The 21254-nt window shown below is 43.5% G+C and overlaps 1 protein-coding gene across 1 annotated transcript in view; it reads right to left on the bottom strand.

The window, feature by feature from the left end:
• Nucleotides 1–21254, bottom strand: part of PCNX2 (pecanex 2) — a 119782-nt gene that overhangs the window by 1488 nt on the left and 97040 nt on the right. The window contains exons 28-34 of the mRNA XM_060272854.1: nt 19092–19325; nt 18017–18120; nt 8479–8623; nt 7427–7657; nt 6301–6575; nt 5222–5400; nt 1451–1911 (exon numbers count right to left, since the gene is read on the bottom strand). Of these exons, the coding sequence (XP_060128837.1) occupies nt 1451–1911; nt 5222–5400; nt 6301–6575; nt 7427–7657; nt 8479–8623; nt 18017–18120; nt 19092–19325 (1629 nt within the window). The remainder of the gene's footprint in view (nt 1–1450; nt 1912–5221; nt 5401–6300; nt 6576–7426; nt 7658–8478; nt 8624–18016; nt 18121–19091; nt 19326–21254) is intronic.

The following is a 21254-nucleotide window of genomic DNA, read 5'->3' on the forward strand; positions in this document are numbered from 1 at the left end:
GTGGCAACACAAGAACGGGGCCTTCTCTACAGTGGCTCCCCGTCTGTGCAATGCTCTCCCCATGGAAGTTTGCCTGGCGCCTTCATTATACAGCTTTAGGCGCCAGGTAAAAATGTTCCTTTTTAACCACGCCTTTGGTTGACTTGATCAATACCCTTTTAAAATGTGGATCTTTTGGGAGGTATTATTGGGTTATTGTTTTATTTTTATTTTATACAGTGGTGCCTCGCTAGATGAATTTAATTCGTTCCATGGGTCTTTTCTTATAACGAAAAATCCGTCTAGCGAATCCCATAGGAATGCATTGAATTTTTTTGATTTTTTTTTTTGCCCATAGGAACGCATTAATTGAATTCCAATGCATTCCTATGGGAAACCGTGATTCGCTAGACGAATTTTTCGTAAAACGAATTCGTCTAGTGAGGCAACCTCCGCTCGAAAAATCCTTTCGTTAAGCGGAAATTTTGTTAAGCAGGGCATTCATTAAGCGAGGCACCACTGTATATTGTGATTTTTTTGTGAACTGCCCTGAGACCTCCGGGTATAGGGTGGTAGGTAGGTAGGTAGGTAGGTAGGTAAGTAATGGGCACCAAGGATGTCTAGGTCTGTGTTCCCACCTTGGCTCCCCCCCCCCCAAAAAAATGTCTCTGTGTTGCATTGCATTGTAAGCCACTCTGGGAGCTTTCCCAGCTAAAGAGTGGGATATAAATAATTGGAATAAATAAATAATTGAATAAAAAAAAGCTGCTCTTGGAAATGTCAGAGTCCACCCCCAGGACCACACAGAGGATGGGAGGAAGAATGGAAAATCAGCTGCATCCGTGTGCACCCCTGGAAGCATCTTAGGTATGTTCATGTTTACATCCTGGCCAAGATGTAAATTCTGGGCTGGGATTTTGCCCCGGCCCCAGCAGAGCAATCATTGATGGAAGGCCTGTTGCATTGCAGTATTTGATACAGCTTTAGCAGAGACAAAGCAGGGAAAGAGGCAGTGTTGGCAAGGATCCCTTAAATCACTAGCTTATTAAGTCCTAATACTGTATTTAGCAAATGGGTTTTGGGTTGCTTCTGACTGGAAAAGGGGAGCGATGATGCCACAGCGCTACCCAGCTTGCCAAATTTACAGCAGACTTGTAGTATTAGGATGCCAATCTATTCCTTAGGAAAACATCCCGTGCCTTATTTGACATGACAGCTCTGAGACCTCCATTATCCTTTTATAATACTCCACTACTTTTCCCCATCTGGTAATCTCAGATGATGTGATATTAATACAAGTAGTGTTCTGTTCCCAACAGAGGGAGTTGCTCCACTGCTCTTTATCAAAATCTTTATTGCTTTCACACTTCACATAGCGAGGAAGCGGCTTGCGTGGACTAAGTGGGGCACTGGGGTGAACGAGTCAATAGAAAAATATCAGCCAGTGGCATTTTGGGAAGCCTCTTCTTACCCGCGTGGTCTCTTGCATAGTACGGCTTGCTGCTCTAGCAGACGGTCCCATTGCGATGTTAACGCTGCTGGACGACTGGGTGTCTGTGGTGTTTCCTCCGTCGGCAGCCGAGAGCCCGGAAATAACCAAAGCGCTCGAAAAGCTTCTCTTGCCAAATAAAAGGCTGAGCGTTGAACTGGTGGAAGAAGCCAGGCTAGAGCGGAGCATCGCGCCAGCTCTCTCCTGCACAGTGAGCTGGCCCAGGGTAGGGATGGCAGGAGTCTGGGAGAAGACGGAAGTTGCTGAATTGTGGAAAGAGAGCTGGCTGCCAGAAAGCCCGTGGGCAATTTCATGAGCAGAAGTAGAAGTCTGGATGAATGGCTGGTGGCTGTCTACGATGGGACCAGAATGACTCGAACGAGGGGGCCTTTGGTTTAAAGCAGCATGTGTCTGAACAGACTGGCTCCTGAATTTTCTTCTGCCTGTGAGAGAGAGGGAGAGAAGAAAGGGTTATTTGGGGAAATGACAGCTCCAGCAATAGCCTTCAAAATGTATCGCCTCGATCCAATTAGCGCACAGTAGGAAGTACCAAGGATAACAATTAAACATTTTTTAATCCTGAAAATCCAAAAGAGCTTTAGGGATACAGAAAATTATAGTGCTACTGGCAATCTGGCCAACTAGTAGGTGACATCATCCAAACTATGCATCCATTCCAGTGCAATTCCATGGCAAAACATCCAAGACTTTCACAGCAGTCCTTAACTGTGCTTTATTGAAAGCAAATCCCACGGATTGCAATGAGACTTGCTTCCAAATCTCCAAATATCTTTAGGATTCCAGCTTTGGCACAGGAACAGTCTTATAAGCAACAGTCACAATCCAACACACAAACTTCAGAGAAAGTTTACTCACTCTTAAGCCCTAATTGATTTATCACTGTTTTGAATGGGTTGGGACTTACTTCGGAATTGGGCTTGGGCAATCATAACTCTACCTTACAGATTTTAGATGTGATTGCCCATCTGCTGGCTTGCTCAGTGTCAAGCATGAAATGAGATGAGAGCAAGGGGAAAGTATTGGGAACAGAGTGGAAGCAGCGAAGGGTCACCAAAAGCGGACAGAAAGCACCAGTGCAAATATTACCAATGCAATGACTATATGCATAAGACCATGAAACAAGAGAAAGTTGAGCAGAATGACACTGGACCTCTGAACAGAGAGGCCTGAGAATGTGGTGAATCTTTATTGTTGGTATCAGAAAGCAGTACTGAGTTGACCTATTTGAACCCCCCCCCCGCTCTTCAAATTAATTGTCCTTACGACTGTGGAGAAGCCAAGATTTCCCCTTGGAGTGCCTTGGCTGTAGTTGGGTTAACTGAGCAACAGGAGTAATTTAACCATGGAAGTAATATCTAGGTTTCTTTTCGCCCCTTCCATATGAGTTGTTTAGACAATAAACAAATGCCCAGAACATCTGCTTGAGCAAATGTCTCTGTAACATTAACAGCAGGGATTTTACACGTGCCATTTGTGGCTTCCTGTGTTTTGAAAGCAACACTGAACATTGGCTCTGTTATTCAAATAAATTAAAATGTTCACCACCCAGATCTTTTGATGTCACAGCCATCACTGTGGACTAGCAGATTTGCAAGACACGGACAGGGAAGCAACATGTTGCTGAACTACAATTCTGATTATCCCCCACCAGTGGCAGGCTTTGGGCCCTCCAATTTCAGTGGTGCCCTGTGTAACGCTAAAATTCCCTTGTGCTCTGTTCTACAGCACTACTGTGGCACCCTCTGCCACCCAGTGCTGCTGCACCAGTCGCACCACCCTAAAATTGCCTCTGCCCCCACTGTTAGCTGTGCTGACTGGGGCTGATGGGAACTGGAGTCTAACAGCATCCAGAGTGCAACATTTCCTTATGTACGTAATTGACAATTGGACCAAAAATTAGCAAAAGAATGGGACTGTGTTAAAGAATATATGAAAAAACATTGTTCTGGAGTAAGTATATCGGTATGTAACGAAAGAGGCTTTGCAGGGTTAAAGAAATTGAAAAACGGTGCAAAAGGTATAAAGATATAGGTAATTTACAGTAGACACAACAATTCAGAAAGATTTTTTTAAAAAATCGAGGTCTCAAAACAGAGGAAGTCAATATGTGTGTATGTAAGTAAAGATTATTATGATGGCATGGTTTTCTTTGTAGGGTTTTTTGTTTGTTTGTTTGTTTTGCTTAGTTTTGTCTTTTTTTGTTTCTCTTTTGGATTTTATGTTTGTAATTTTTGTTGTAATTTTGCATTGAAAATAAAAATAATTTAATAACAACAACAACAAAATTATCAGTAAAGACAAACTATTTAAAACAATTTTTTAAAAATCATTAAAATCAGCAATACAGAACTGGGTGTGCATCTTGCTCACCTATTAGCAATGCAGCAGTAAGCATTTCTACTTTTACTGCTTAAAATAACAAACAGCCTATTTTCAGAGCTGGCATGACAGGTTGTGGGGGCCCCTGAGTCTAAGCCCTGTGGTTCCTATTAAAGAGGTGCAACGCTATTAATCATCTGGCACACCTTTGAACATGCATTCTCAGATAGCGCTGCAGTTTGGAAGAGAACTGGAGGGAATCTTCCGCTTTAAACTGTAATTGGATGCAGGCCTTCACAGCAAACTTTTGCTGCAACAATGCCCATTTTTTGAACATTCGCTTTTTGAAGCTCAGAGTCTGGATTAAATTCTGTTTCTGGGTCTGTTGATTATTTTAATGTTAATAACTTTATATAAAAAATTACAGCTAGGAAGTGAAACATACCCTGATGTTCACAGTCAAGTGTGGCCAAACATCTGTTCATGATTTCAACAGCTAAGCTGACCACTGTCCAGAAATATTGCATATTTGTCTTTTAATTAAATGGTTGAAGTAGTGTACAGTAGACCACCCATATTTGCACATAAATAACCAAATCCCTGCAAACATTTAGGAAACAAAGGCTCCCCTATACACTTCAGACACTTTTTCAAGGCATCTAACCCACTCGCATTGCGCCTGGTTCTACTCAGGTCATAAAAAACAACTATAACCGAATTTTGCAGATGCCAATACAATTAAATATTAAGAGACATTTAAACCAACTTGGGCATCTCATGATTATTATATTGCAATTAAGCCTGCCTTACCAATTATTCCAGCACCAGTTTACAAGAATAAACAGTCATATGTGTTCAGTTAGGCCAAGTTAGAAGACGCAGCAGCAATTTTAATCTTGCAGTTTTCGTTTATGGGAAGATCATTTCCAGCCTTGCCTATTAATGGCAAGGACTTAAAGTTTCAGCAAGTAACTGTAGAATCTATGCCTAAATATAGCAGATGCAGCTAACTTGAAGGCTCAACAAATCCAATATCTCCTGCTGGACCATTTCATCCTTGCAAGGGCACATAAAGAGATATTCATAGAAAACAACATAGAAACTTCTGCATCTATTTGTCTGATCTTTAGCCATCTTCCCCTGCCAATGCCACCCAGTTTGGTCAAAAAGTTATAGCCATTTGTTCATTTGCCTGTGTAGGTCAATAAGGAGATATAAAAGACTGTGGATTTTCCAAAGTGAGGTTCAGATTCGGACCCAAGGAGAAGCAGGTCATTCCCGAAAGCAGTCCAAGTTGAACTGGCCCATTTTCTGAAGCACCCAAGAGTGTCCTGAACCGAATCTTACCTTTGGTGCAATCCTCCTAATAGATATTGTAAAGCAGTAAGTAAAATAAATGAATAGTGTAAATACCTGAAAACTGAGCAACTTTTAAAGAAGGCTGCAGCTGGGGTGTGCTGTTCCTCGTATGCTGGGCGCTGCTGCTCTGACTTGAATTATTAACTGGATTGCTGCTGGAAGATCCATTTCTACTCGCTCCTTCCTCAAGGTTTCCTCCACTGTTGTGGCTTGGATGGCAGTCTTTCCGCATCCTGTTTAAAATACAAGGGAACAAAGGGGGACCCCAAAATTGTCAGGCGCACCCACAGCTGGCTATGAAAAAGGACTCACAGCAGTGAGGAGGGGGAAAGTCTTCCATTGTTCACGAAGGACACTTTGTCACAGTGAGCCTCCCTCAGTTAGCAGCTACCTAAATATAACAAATGCAAGGATTTCAGCAGGCAACAATGACTCAAGACCAGAATCACTGAAGCAGAGGAACAGGTGTAAAAAGGGCCTTTTCCGTGGTGGCAGCCCAGCAACGGAATGCCTTCCACCTATGACGTTGGCCTTTTGGGCACCAGCTGAAGGCACTTTTTATTCCCCCACCCACATCTTTTTGTAACTTCTGTAGTTTGGCACTGTACCGCTGTCAACCTCTGTTTTCAGGTTGTCACTTTCAGTTTGTGAGTTTTATGCTGTGTAAGATTTTACGGTTTCATTAGCATTCAAACATTTATATGTGTGTACAACTGTTTTTAACTTTTTCTGTTAACTTTACTTTGCGGCAAATAAATACTATAAGCAGAGTAAACACAAGGCCCTGTGGATTGCACTGTGCTTTAATTCCTGAAAGGAAGAGCTCCAGTAAAGCAGCAAATGCAGCAACAAAGAGATGCTCTATTTTGTTTTAACAGAACAAGAAGTTCAGCACACAGAACCTATACACTTGTTTAAGGGGAGGGCAGGCAGGCCACTCAACACACTTTCTCTTCTGACCCAACTCAGGTGTACACAAACCTTGGGCTGGAGTGGAGGGGATTAAAGGGAAAAAGCTGTACGTCCCCAAGCAATTTATATATTTTGAGAGCCCTGCTCCCCCTACAAAAGAACACACACACAAACTCATTTCCAGATGTGACTGAACATCTGCTGCGGTGCCACCAGCTTACCTAAGCCACTTGTTTCTGAACCAGCTTTTGATGTTGTCCAGGCTGATCGGTCCACCCCAAACATTCTTCAGTTGTCTGTGGGTCCCTATATAGGATGTGGTTAAAGGGGAAACATACATAGGGTACCCCAGAGGCTGGTCACACGAGGAGTTAATCAGGTTTCTCAAAACCTGCTTGTTGTTCTGGATGCTGCCTCGCTCCGGGTTGCGGTTGCGTAAAAATATCAGTTCCTGTTGCTGTCCAGCCCAGAGCCCTCGGACACATTCCTTGTTAACCTAAAAAAGCAAACATATGGATATTGGCAATATGCTCCCCCAAACACCTTAAGCGCAAATCTTAAAGGAAAGCTTTATGCATTTGTTTTTTGATGGTATTTAACAACTTCAAGGCTCAACAGGATATATACAGGAACAAATAACATGTGTCGGTAATAATATGGTAATCCATTTCTTAACTGCAGTACATATACTCGTCCGTCTTCACTGGGGAAAAGTAATAAACTCTTTGTATATGGTAACATTGACACATATAGTAATGGGCAAGGAAAGGCAGACAAATCAACAGATTGTTTCTTGATGTCTGTAAAGCATTGGTGCAACAGGATGCAAGAAAAACTTCAACCACATGCACTATCAGGAACGTGATAAATAAAATATTCAGGAAAAATGAAATGATCACAGGTAGACTTTCAACAGTATGTTAATCATATATTGTTATTTGTGTGATGATATGTTGTTAATTTTCTTTTTTAAAGCTGTGTTTTTATCTTTTTTTCCTGCGTTGTTTCTTACCATAATAATAAAAGAAAGAAAGAAAGAAACACAAGATACTAAGCTTTATATTGAAGCACAGGGAGGTGCAGATAATGTGGGTTTGTATTGCTATATGGTTAAGTTTCCAGGTGGCCCTGCACTTCGTTGTATCTGAGCAGTCAGGAATTTCCTGTGTATTTTCTTTTCTTTTTCCTTTTTTAAAGAGAGAATATGATTCTTGTCGACCTTCCTAATTGGTGTGTCCATGACAGGGGGCATCATTTTAGGCAATCATAATTTATTTATTTGTGTGTGTGTGTAAGACATATTATGAGCATAAGAGCAAAACAATGAAAATTATGGAGCTGTGGTACCTTGATCACTTTGAAGCTTAAGTAGCTTTTGTGGAGCATAATAATTTTGTATTCATCTGTCCCTTCTTCCACCACGTGCCTCAAAGTGAGAAGCTCCTCTTTGTTTGAGAGAACAGCACTACGCCAGGCAGGGTCACCTTCATGGCAGATTACCACTTTTTCTTCAAACGACTGAATTGCCTCATAAAGGATGGCAGGATCCTCATATTCATCCGGACAGGTAAACTGGTCCTTATATTAAATTAAAAGGCACGGCTATGATCAAAAAGTTCCGCGAAGAAGATGGAGGTTGTTGGCAGCAGCAGCGTATGGCAGAAAACTGTTTACTTCAGCTCAGAAAAGACTTCATTGGAGATTAACATGATTAGAGGGAAGGGGGTTCAGAGCAGTTACAATCACCTCCACCACACAGAAAAAAGCAGAAACCACACCCACTGAAGTCTCCTTAGGATTTAAATGGATCTGAAAGGTTTCGCTTGAAAGCTTTGGAAGGAAATCTGATTAGTTTATGGGCTGAACATCTACTCTGAGTCAGAGACTCAAACTGTGGCAAACAAATAGGCAGTAATCCAAGTCTACCTTGAATTCAAGTCACACTCTAAAACAGGCAAACTGCGGCCCTCCAGATGTTTTGGCCTACAACTCTCATGATCCCTAGCTAACAGGACCAGTGGTCGGGGAAGACGGGAATTGTAGTCCAAAACATCTGGAGGGCCAAAGTTTGGGGGTGCCTGCTCTAAAATGAACTGGCTTTAATAACACATTCTCATCATTTCACTATACAAGTAAAGTGATGGCTGAATAAGTAACTGGTGAGTTTGCATGTAGGCAGAAGGCTCAAGAAGTACAGGAGAAATTATTTTAGTTCTACAGAAAAAAAATGTTTAAGAAAACCACTACTGCACTGTTGTGTTTTATTGATTATTTGAGAGAACTGTGTGCCTCCTTTTTACAGCTACCATATTGTAAGCATTATAAAAACAATATTTAGAAATATAAACAGCATTATTGGTAGTAGCGCTAGAGAAAAGCATAAAGCGAGGAAAACTTGCCTGATGAAGCTTCAATGACATTCTGATTGCAGGAGCAACAACCTTGTGTAACAGATCCATATCTGCAAACACCCATTCATCTCTTGATGTGATCCGAAAGTCTCCTTTGAACAAGGCATGGAGTCCATGGAGGAAGGACTCTAAACTGTGGAATAATGCCGTTAGTTAATCCCAATTAAAGCAGTTCGAAGTAAGTTTTTCTTCTGTCTCCATATTCATAGCATCTGCAATGCTAAGCATAGCTAGAAGGGATTCTGCTCTGCTGATGTAAGTGCAGGTGTGTTCACCTGTAGCCTTGATTGAGACTCTTAGAAACAATGTAGTTACAGTACATCAGTGGTGGCCAAACTTGGCCCTCCAGCTGTTTTGGGACTACAACTCCCATCATCCCTAGCTAACAGGACCAGTGGTCAGGGATGATGGGAATTGTAGTCCCAAAACAGCTGGAGGGCCAAGTTTGGCCATCACTGCAGTACATGAAAGAGTGGGGGAAACCATAATCGCTGCCCAGGGCACAAGCCAATAAAAGTTAAATACTTCTTCATTACATCTTCATCCCATCCTGGGGACCTTCCCCTCATCAGGAAGTGGGCATACAGCATAATATTCCCATCAGGGACCTAATTGCAGACCAGTGGGAAAAGATACTTCCATTAGTTCCTGGGAGCTCTGTCTTCCACCTGCCGCCAAGGTCAGTTTCAATCAGGTTTGTATTCACCTTGATCCTGCTTACAAGCATTTGATTGGGGATGCACTTTCATCTGCAACTATCCCTGATGCTCACACACCCCTGGTTGTGCAACCGGTGTGTGTGTGTGTGTGTGTGTGTGTTGGGATTCTGGACAGCAAGAAGTTAAAAAAACCCTCTCAGGCGTTCTTATTTCTCTGGGTGCTAGCCCACAGCTGTGCGCTGATTGCTAATTGCCGTGTAGTCATAAATCATGCTCTAAAGAGAATGCTCTCTCTGTGTCTGTGAAGTTTGAGTCGGAGCATGAGAGCAGAGAATTAGGTGAGAGGAGTGTTAAGAGATAAGAGTGCTGCTAAAATGCAGCTTAGTTCAGTTGGTTTAGATGTATTATGTTAAGCTTCAGTAAATAAAGTTTAAGTTAGTCTTTGAAGCTACAGTGTGCTTGTTTTCTTGAAGACACCGGCAAACTGCTATCTGGTTCCAGTTGCGCAGTAACTCTGCTAGATACAAGAAGAGGATTTTAAACTAGCACAGCGGGAACGTGGCTGGGCGCCATTGCAACTTGGCAGCGTGGGTCCACGAGTGTTTTATGACCCACTAATGAACTTTATAGCACCACGATCATAAAAACATCAACAGTGTGGAACAGTCCTGGCTACAAATACCAACTGGGCTTCCAGGTGCAAAACTGCCCCCAGGAGTACTCCCACGCTACAAATCTGGTTCCGACACAATTTTGATGCTCAAAGCAATATCGCTATGAATGCTGGCAGATCAAGGAACACGCAGAAAACCTTTGCACGATCATCTTCCAAGAGCTTCTGAGGCAGCAGTATGTTGATGCCCAACTCTGTAAACTCTACTCCATTAGAAGCAGCTGTGTTGGTGCTGAAATGGTGCCTGGAGGTTTTCTTGGGCTGGATGAGGGCCAATAAGCTGCGACTGAATCCTTGTAAGATGGAGGCTCTGCTGCTGGTTGGTTCTTGTGTCTGGGTACCAAGTCTGCTACGTACTCTGGATAGAGCTGCATTTCCCCTCTTTCACCCAACAGTGTCATTAGAGGACCAGCTTCTGTGGCCAGGGCTTATCTTTTTCCTGGCCCAGCTGGTTCACCACCTAGGGCATTTCCTGCATGAGGATAGCCAGGCCACAGTTTTGCATGCTGTGGTAACCTCCTAATTCTACTACTGCAATGTCCTCTCTGTAGGGCTGCCCTAGAAGGTGGTCCAGAAAACTGCAGCTAGTGCAATATACTGTCACTGGATTGCTGACTGGTAGCGGTGGCTGGTGCCCACTGGAACTGGTAGAGTGTAGGGCAAGGAGACCAATATTAAGTGAAGTCAGAACCACTGCTAATTCTCATCTTGTCCCATTCTTCCTCTTCCCTGCTGAGTTCTATAATAGCAGCATGTAGACTAAGGAAGTGGAAGCTGACAGCTAGTACCACCCCCAAGTAGTACCACCCCCTGGGACTGGATATAAGAAGGCAGGAAGGCAAGTGGTGGCTGGCTGAGGGCAGAATGAGATTGGTGGGGCGGTGCTGTGCTCCTTTCGTCCAAGTGGACCAGCCTCCACTGGCACCCATTTTTCAGGATTTGCACTGGTGTTACCAGGCTCAATCTCAGGTTCTTATGTTGACATAAAAAGTCCTGAGTGCCTGGGACCTATATATCTGAGAAAATGCCAACCTTCTAAGGACCTTATATCAGCAGAGGAGACCCCCCCTTCCCTTCACTAATGGCTGCCTTGTGTTCAAACCATAGAACTGTAGAGCTCGAAGGGGAGACAATTGTCACTGAGTCCAACCCCCTGAAATGCAGGAACTGTTTGCCCAATGTGGGGCTTGAACTCCCAACCCTGAGATTAAGAGTCTCACGCTCGACCAGCTGAGCTACATCTCTGGCCTTAGTGCCCGACCCCTTGCCAATCTACCCCCAACATTGCCTGCTCTGGCTCGCCATTCTCCCAAGTTTCTGTCCCATTCCTCACTACCTGATCTGTATAATTGCAAATGCCAGAGACTGAACCTGGGACCTTTCCTATGCAAAGTGCGAGCTCTTCCGCTGAGCTATAATTCCCCCTCAGACTCAAAGAACAGATGTTTGCATGAGTTTATTATTCTTAAAAAAAGTAAAAACTACTTATGCACTTGCCTTGAAGCATGTTTTCCATGAAACTAGGTTATGCTTTTCAGGAAACCAGAACTAGACCTTGGAGCATTGGTTTCAACCCCACAGGATGTTGCTTCATCTACCTGACATGGTTTTAACATTTTTACAAGAGCGTATTTTTGATTGCGTCCTTGGAGAGGATGTTAGAAGTTCTTTTTATATATATATATTACCATTCCTCTTTCCTTTTTTAATTTTTTTTAAATAAAATGTGAACTGCCCACATAGCAGAGCATTTTTAATTATTTTCAGGAGTAGAAAAAAAATGTGTATAGACCAAATGTAGCAGTGCTGTACATAGCTGCCAAGTTTTCCCTTTTCTCGCGAGGAAGCCTATTCAGCATAAGGGAAAATCCCTTAAAAAAAGGGATAACTTGGCAGCTATGGTGCTGTATTGAAACCGAGGTTTGACTGGGCACTTTCTTAAACTCTCTGTTCTTCTTACAGAGCTTCAATACAACGCTGCTATTTTTGGTTTCTGTTAGCATACTATTAAAACTGACAAACAGCAGCAGGAGGAAAGCTTCTTGAAAGACTACTCTATTGACCATGAATGGAAAAGCTCACATATACTGTATTGGGCACAGGCGAAGCTTTTTGAGTGTCAAACGGACGTCATAAGCACATAGTAACAAAGAAAGTGTTCACACAACTTTAATGTTTGTGGAAGTCAGGAAGGGCCATAGTTCAGGGGCAAAGCATTTGCTTTGCCTGCAGGTCCCATGTGTCTCCAGGAAGGGCTGAAAAAGCTCCTGGCAGAAATCAGCCACTCAGAGCAGACATACTAAGCTAGAGGGACCAATCAGTCTGACTCAGTATAAACCTGCTTCCTGTTTTCCTATGGAAGTCACGTGACAGCACAGTGCATACCCTCTATGCGCCCCAATTTTCCAGGAGCAGTCCCAGAATTATGAAAGCCATCCTGGATTCTGATTTGAACCCGGAATGTTTCTATTTTCACCGCCAGTGCTGCCACCACTGAGCTTGGGGAGGAGGATGTGCCGGGAATTTGTTGCGAGTGGTGGGGGAAACATGGGCATCCAAAGTCCCTTAAAATATTATGCCCATCTGCAGATGTCCTAGGACCAAAAGAAAATGTACTACTGATTGCAGAGAAGGCAACAGCTTATTTGCTAGGTTTTTATAAAGTGGGATTTGGATTTATTACTAAGGAACGTGCATTTTAATATCATCTCACTAATAACATTAAGAGCTATGGTAACAGTGGCACAAGACATCGGCTGCAACAAAAGAGCTCTGGGTGAGAGCTTTTATTGGACCCACATTCACAATTACCGGGAATAATTCAGCTTATTACAGTAATGCATTGAGGGCTCAGTCTGCCTAAATGCAAACAGCCAGTTCACCAACTTGAACTTCTTAATGGCAAAGTAGATTCACATTAGGAGCAAAATAGTAGGAGACAATTACACAGCTCCATTATTTTAAATATTTTATATGTCTTTCAGTGCCATATGATGAGATCAGGTTATGAAAACAGAGATGAAATAAAATATGCAAATTTTATGACTGTTACTCGAAACTGTCTAAATTTTTGCTTTTCGATGTATGGCAGATCTATTAGTTCAAATCTATTGCATTTCCTCAGTTTAACATGCATTCTTGGGAAGACTTTAATAAGGTTATATTGAAATTTTCCTAGCTTTCTTAATCTCACAACCTCCCTCGGGGCCCTTCTTCTTCTTCTGGCCTGTTGGCCAATTTATTTTATTTTATTTAATGGGTTTTTAATCTTCTCAGGATATTTATCCTCACAAGGTGCTTTACAACATAATCATGTAACTTTCACAATACACTAAAATCCAAATGATTAAAGTACAATAAAATAAAAACAACATTAAAAACAGCAGTAGCAAAGAAAACAATTATAAAATATCAGCACTAAAATTAACTAAATACAGACTGGAATAAAATAAAAGGTGAACAAAAAAGAGGCCATATACATTACCCTGCAGAGGGCTATTTCACAGATATGGAGCTGCTGCAACAGGAAAGGGCCTGTCCCTTAAACTAACTAACTAACCTGAAACCTCTCACCTAACCTGAAACCTCTCACCTTCAGGTGCTGCTTCAGATAGCCTGGTCCCAAACCATTTAAGTGTAAAGCCTTAAATTGGGCCTGGGGAAAACAGGCAGCCAATGTAATTGGCGAAGAGTAGGTGTAATATGGTGGGACACAGGTGGCACTGTGGGTTAAACCACAGAGCCTAGGGCTTGCCGATCAGAAGGTCGGCGGTTCGAATCCCTGTAACGGGGTGAGCTCCTGTTGTTCGGTCCCAGCTCCTGCCAACCTAGCAGTTCGAAAGCACGTCAAAGTGCAAGTAGATAAATAGGTACCACTCTGGTGGGAAGGTAAACAGCGTTTCCGTGTGCTGCTCTGGTTTGCCAGAAGCAGCTTTGTTATGCTGGCACATGACCTGGAAGCTGTATGCCAGCTCCCTCGGCCAATAATGCGAGATGAGCGCCGCAACCCCAGAGTCGGTCACGACTGGACCTAATGGTCAGGGGTCCCTTTACCTTTACCTTTAGATATAATATGAGCCAACCACCGAGCTCCACAAGTGTTCTAAACCACCTGTCTCCTTGATCCTTGCCCATCCTGGCTTATAAAAGCTAGCCGGGAAGGGCTGGGCGATGGGCTTCGCGGGTTGGTAAATGCTTCTCTCAATGAAGGAGCCTTCCCAGACCTGCTGAAAGAGGCGGTTATTAAACCGCTTCTTAAAAAACCATCTTTAGATCCGGCCAATATGGCCAACTATCGCCCAGTCTCAAATCTTCCATTCTTGGACAAGGTGTTTGAGCGAGTGGTTGCTGAACAACTTCAGGCACGCCTGGAAGAAGCGGACCATTTGGATCCCTTCCAGTCAGGATTCAGGCCTCATCATGGGACTGAAACTGCCTTGGTCGCACTGGTCGATGATCTCCGGCGGGCTAGGGACAAAGGTAAGAGCTGTTTCCTTGTTCTGCTGGATCTCTCAGCGGCTTTTGACACCATCGACCATAACATCCTTCTGGACCGTCTAGAGGGCTTGGGAGCTGGGGGCACTGTCATGCAGTGGTTCCGCTCCTTCCTCCTGGGCCGTGTTCAGAAAGTGGTGGTGGGGGATGAGTGTTCAGACCCCTGGGCTCTCACTTGTGGGGTGCCTCAGGGTTCTGTCCTCTCCCCCATGCTTTTTAACATCTATATGCAGCCGCTGGGAGAGATCATCAGGGGGTTTGGGCTGGGTGTTCATCAGTATGCTGATGATACCCAGCTCTACCTCTCTTTTAAATCAGAACCAGTGAAGGCGGTGAAGGTCCTGTGTGAGTGCTTAGAGGCGGTTGGAGGATGGATGGCGGCTAACAGATTGAGATTGAATCCTGACAAGACAGAAGTACTGTTTGTGGGGGACAGGAGGCGGGCGGGTGTGGAGGACTCCCTGGTCCTGAATGGAGTAACTGTGCCCCTGAAAGACCAGGTGCGCAGCCTGGGAGTCTTAGACTCACAGCTGTCCATGGAGGCACAGGTCAATTCTGTGTCCAAGGCAGCTGTTTATCAGCTCCATCTGGTACGCAGGCTGAGTCCCTACCTGCCCACTGACTGTCTCTCCAGAGTGGTGCATGCTCTAGTTATCTCTCGCTTGGACTACTGCAATGCGCTCTACGTGGGGCTACCTTTGAAGGTGACCCGGAAACTACAACTAATCCAGAATGCGGCAGCTAGACTGGTGACTGGGAGCGGCCGCCGAGACCATATAACACCGGTCTTGAAAGACCTGCATTGGCTCCCAGTACGTTTCCGAGCACAATTCAAAGTGTTGGTACTGACCTTTAAAGCCCTAAACGGCCTCGGTCCGGTATACCTGAAGGAGCGTCTCCACCCCCATCGTTCTGCCCGGACACTGAGGTCCAGCTGCGAGGGCCTTCTGGCGGTTCCCTCACTACGAGAAGCCAAGTTACAGGGAACCAGGCAGAGGGCCTTCTCGGTAGTGGCACCCACCCTGTGGAATGCCCTCCCACTAGAGGTCAAAGAGAACAACAATTACCAGACCTTTAGAAGGCATCTCAAGGCAGCCCTGTTTAGGGAAGCTTTTAATGTTTGATGGATTTCTGTATTTTAATGTTTGATGGATTTCTGTATTTTAGAATTTCTGTTTTGTTGGAAGCCGCCCAGAGTGGCTGGGGGAACCCGGCCAGATGGGCGGGGTATAAATAATAAATTATTATTATTATTATATATTCTAGACACTGCATTTTGCACCAATTTAAGCTGGGGTCTCCAATGTGATGCCCATGGGGCAACGGTGCCCAGAAAGACTCTGAGCTTAGCCCACCCCCCGCTGACTGCCTCCTTTATCATAAAGTAGTGAGGGTGGCTACCTTCCCCCCTTTTAAGAGCTACATAGAGCTGAAGTAGGAAGAGCAGAACTCCTTCCCAATTCCTTTTTGGGGTTCCTCAGATTGGCATCTGAGCAACTGAATAGAAAGAGGAGAGACAGTGGGAGAAGGAAAATGAAGTGGACAATGGGAAGAAAAAGGGGTGACACATGAGTCAAAAATAAGAGAGAATAGGACACAGAAATTGGATCCAGTAAAACAGATCCTCTTGAAAACATGTGGCTTTTCATTGATCACAACTGCCTCCATTAATTGAGCCATAAAAATTAAGGATCTAGATTGTACAACTGGGTCATATAAGAGGTTGTCTAGCTAGAAGGATATGCATGTTTCTATAGCTATGCTGTGCTTCTTAATTAGCAACTGTACAGCATAATTTGAAAGATAATGTTTGGCTTCTACTGACATTCACAGTGACAGGCAACAGAAATGTTATTTACATACATTGCATGAGAATATTTACCTCCATGGTTTACCATTAAAATCTTCCCATTAATTGATTAAAAGTAATTCATGTGTAAATGAATGCAAATTGCCAGCGTACATATATAATGTAAACTTCACTTTGTATGTAGTAGCATACAGCTCAGCGTTGCTCTCTAAATATGCATTTTGCCTTGTAAACGGTAATGGCTTTTAAATGAATGTAATATCAACATGAAACAAGCTACATAAAAGGCTCGGTCTTATTAGTTGTCTGCTAAATCCTACATAACTTTACTTCACATAATAACACCATTCTCTTCTTGGCATACGGCCTAGCAGTGAGTCATGGGTTTATACACAGCCCTGATGCCAATGTGATAAGGTGGAGATGAGACCCTCCACCTTGTGCAGTTCTCAGCTCCCATCCACACACATGTGAAGCATAGGCATGGCAGAGGCATCAAAATGGCATTATTGTATTGGCTGCATCCACATCTCCTGAGAAACCATGGTTTATTGCAGGGGTGGGGAACCTCTGGTCCATAGGCTAAATTTGGCCTGCCAAGCCTCCCTATTTGGCTCAGAAGGCCATGTGGGGAAGCCACGGCCACCTAGTGCCATGCATGTCGGGCACTAGGGCTACAAAGGAATAACTGGCAGCTTAGATTGGGCTTTAATTAATGTGCATGAGCACAAATAAGCCCTAGTCAACCTTTGACTCATGTGTACCCCCCCCCCTCTTCCCCAACAGCCAAGAGGGAAAATTCAACGGCATTTCTTGTCATGTCACATCCACAGTTACCCCAAATTTAAAGCACATGACTTCTCCTGAAGAATTCAGCTTCAGGGAAGGTGTGATGGTTCTGAATATCATTGCTCTGTGCACGTCATGTTCCATTGCACCCCAGATCATGTCAAGGTAATGTGTGAACTAACCCATGGCAGCCAAGAGGTTCTGCTACTTCAACATGTTTGTTGAACGGAGGTTTAAATTAAAGGATTCTGTCCCCCCTGTGCAGAAACATTAAAAGGGAGGTGTATAAAATGCCCTCCACTTCTCTCTCTTTTATAGTGGATGGAAACATGGGTGTTTCAAATGCACACTAGATCAGTGGGTGAGTCCAAAGTATGACTTAACCAGTTATCTATTTTTCATTAAAAACACCACCACCATATTGTGAACCATATCTTCTTGGAACAACAAAAGTGAGGGGTGGTCTCAGCTGCACAACAGGGGGAAATCTTTTAGTGCTACACTCTTATACACACTTATTATTAGGGCACTGTGGGATGTACTTTTCAGGTAAACATGGAATATTTACGCTGCAAAGCAAAAAGGACATAATCTCTTTCCAATTCTGCCAATTCATCTGGCTATTTTAGTTTCATTGGTGAAATTAACTCAAGATAATCATTAAGTTTTGTACAGTGGTACCTCTAGTTAGGAACTTAATTCGTTCCAGAGGTCCGTTCTTAACCTGAAACTGTTCTTAACTAGAGGTGTGCTTTCGCTAATGGAGCGTCTTGCTGCCGCTGCGCCGCTAGCACACGATTTCCGTTCTCATCCTGGGGCAAAGTTCTCAACTCGAGGTAACTCTTCCAGGTTAGCGGAGTTTGTAACCTGAGGCGTTTGTATCCTGAGGCGTTTGTAACTTGACGTACCACTGTATTTCATTAGGTACAACTAAGTAACAAATGCTGCCATTTGTAACTGTAACCATTTCTTTTACAAATGATTTTACACCTATCTCTCATGTTTTTCCTTTCTTCCACTACCCCTACAGAATTTAATGATAAATGAAAAAACCAGCAAACTATTACATCCATAATTTCCATGGTATTGGTATAAAATTACCTGATACCCATATTGTGCGATGCTGTTCCTAGGGCTCTCCTACCCAAAATGCACAGGGCAAAGGAAAGAGTTACCAGAGGAGAATCTTCATCACACTCGATTGGCTGAAAAATAGTTACAAGTTTTCAGTTAATCCTAAGGGGGGGGGGGAGAAACATTGACAGTGCAACAACCCATTGTGCTTTGACGCAAATATGCAGAAAAAGTATCACTGTTGTCTTTGTGGCTAAAGTCCTTTAATTTCATAACATACCAGTGTAAGGTGCACTAGATCAGTTCCACAGCAGGTCATACCCAGCAGCTAACAAGATACATATCCCCTCTCCATTCCCAACACTTTCTGCTTTCTCAAGTGTTTCTCCTCCCCTTTGCTCCCCAGTTCTTACAACCAATTCAGTGAAGGGGCTCTTCGGAGCCAGCCCAAGAGCCTCTTATCAGTGGCAGAGCTTCATGCTCCGGCACTGGGGGGTGGAGAGTAGGCGGTGGCGGGGCTGGTGCATGTCCTGGGGGTGGGGTGTGCCGTCTGCTTGGGGGGTGCCCAGTGCAGGCGGGGAGAACAGCCACAATAGCACTCTGCCAGGATCGCATTACCAGGGGCAGTGCGCTCCCCGCACCCCTCTTTCTCCGCCAGTGCCTCTTATCTCACTGGAAAATGAGTACAGTGGTGCCTCGACTTACGAATTTAATCTGTTCTGAAGGCACCTTCGTAAGTCGAAAAATTCGTAAGTCGAAAAAACCATTGGAAACGGAAAAATTCGTAAGTCGAAGGAACCCTATCTAAAAATTCATAAGTTGAAAAATCCCTATCTAAAACCGCCGCGGTTTTTTCCCAGATGTCTAGACATTCGTAAGTGCGTGGCCACTACCCCCATTCATAAGTCGAAAAATTCGGTTGTTGAGCCGTTCGTAAGTCGAGGTACCACTGTACCATGTTTACCACAAGGTATTGTTGATGGCTTGCACTCCAACAAACTTCCTTGTTTTGATTTGCAACAACTGTCCCTAAGAAGAATTCAAGTAAAGGAGAGAACCCGTCCCACCCCCATTAAATCAGCAGCATTAGACCGACATGTACCTCCATTCTTTTTGCAGCACAGAACTGAATCCAGTCCAAGTAAACACTGCAGAAACTTGCCCTGGTGATTCCCTGGAGGCAAGGGATATAGTCATCATCAATGTTAATATTGAACATTGCGAGGTCCCGCTCTATGTAATGCCACTTGGAGAAAGGTTGCAGTGTTTTTTGGAACGACTCATCTCTTAACCAATGTAGGATTTTGGGGGAGCTTGCAGTAAAGTATATAATGCTCTGTAGAAAAAGAAAAAGAAAAGAAGCTGTTGCTTGTTTTAATAACACGAGAAGCCAGAAGTTATTTAAATACTACAAAGGTGAGAGACAAGCCATCTAAGGAGAACAAAATGATATTCTCTAATATCTTATTGCAGTTATGTGACCCCTTCAGTCTTACATGCCCCTGGGACTTTGATGGATCGCAAACAATGGGGATGATGAGACTGTATTTCAAGTGTGCACAATAAATGAATGGCAAGAGCAACAGTAAAATTAGGAGGTAAAGAGGCCACAATAGAACAAGCACAATTACTCTACCTATTTAAAATTCATGGGTGCCACACTCTCAGTTGCATATTCAAATTAGCAAGTAAATGTGGAAAATAGGCACTACTTAGCGCACAGAAACAAGACAGAGTGATGGATACAAACCAAGGACAGGGGTTTTTTTTTGGTGCAGAGCCTGATAAGCACAGAGCCTTTTAAGAAGAGCCATAAAAATGGACTCAAAAAAACACACACACACACTCAAAGACAGCAGCAGACTTATTCTTTAAAGATTTTTTTTAAAGGAATAAATTGAAAAGCGAATGTGTAGGCACTGGGGGAATAAATAACCGGCAGTAACCAGGCAGGAAATTATTTCAAATATATGCAGAAAGGCTATAGGAACTGACCCACTTTATTAGAGGAGAGCAAAAATTCTTTTTATGTGGAGAAATAGTCTCCTCCACCTCCCCCGGCTGTCAATTGAATGGCAAGTTGGACAAAGGGAGAGAATCAATTTAAAAAGCCAACTGCTGGCATTGTTTAAAAGATAAATGTGAAATCTTCAAGCATATGATAATGTAAAATTAAATATTTTGAAGTTAGATGCTAATTCTCTTTTGCTTCAATGTATTCCAGCCTCCTTGATTAATTTTAAATACAGGTTGTGCATAAACATGTTCCTACACTTCAGAATGATAAAAGCAGAATAGTGAAAACTTTCCACTTGTCTTATATTGTTGTTGTTGTTTAGTCGTGTCCGACTCTTCGTGACCCCATGGACCAGAGCATGCCAGGCACTCCTGTCTTGCATTGCCTCCCGCAGTTTGGTCAGACTCATGTTGGTGGCTTCGAGAACACTGTCCAACCATCTCATCCTCTGTCGTTCCCTTCTCCTAGTGCCCTCCATCTTTCCCAACATCAGGGTCTTTTCAAGGGAGTCTTCTCTTTTCATGAGGTGGCCAAAGTATTGGAGCCTCAGCTTCACGATCTGTCCTTCCAGTGAGCACTCAGGGCTGATTTCCTTAAGAATGGATAGGTTTGATCTTCTTGCAGTCCATGGGACTCTCAAGAGTCTCCTCCAGCACCATAATTCAAAAGCATCAATTCTTCGGCGATCAGCCTTCTTTATGGTCCAGCTCTCACTTCCATATATCACTACTGGAAAAACCATAGCTTTAACTATACGGACCTTTGTCGGCAAGGTGATGTCTCTGCTTTTTAAGATGCTGTCTAGGTTTGTCACTGCTTTTCTCCCAAGAAGCAGGTGTCTTTTAATTTCGTGACTGCTGTCACCACCTGCAGTGATCATGGGACCCAAGAAAGTAAAATCTCTCACTGCCTCCATTTCTTCTCCTTCTATTTGCCAGGAGGTGATTCGACCAGTGGCCATGATCTTAGATTTTTTGATGTTGAGATCTTAGGTTTTTTATGCTGAGCTTCTTAGATTGTACTGATGTCTAATCCTTAACTCCAGTATCCATCATGTACCCTACATCAGGTTCCCAGTGTCATCCTGTGGAGGGCTCAGATTCAGATGATGCACCTGAAGACCTGGCTCTCCCTGCATCCTCAGAGTCTGAGGATGATTCCTGCACTGTAGCATAAGCTATGGTCCCTTTAACAATTTTAGATAGCTCTCTCAATAGGTGGCGCTAGAGCCACTGGAAGATAACGCCT

This window comes from Zootoca vivipara, chromosome 3, assembly GCF_963506605.1.
Source record: "Zootoca vivipara chromosome 3, rZooViv1.1, whole genome shotgun sequence".
NCBI classification, from domain to species: domain Eukaryota; kingdom Metazoa; phylum Chordata; class Lepidosauria; order Squamata; family Lacertidae; genus Zootoca; species Zootoca vivipara.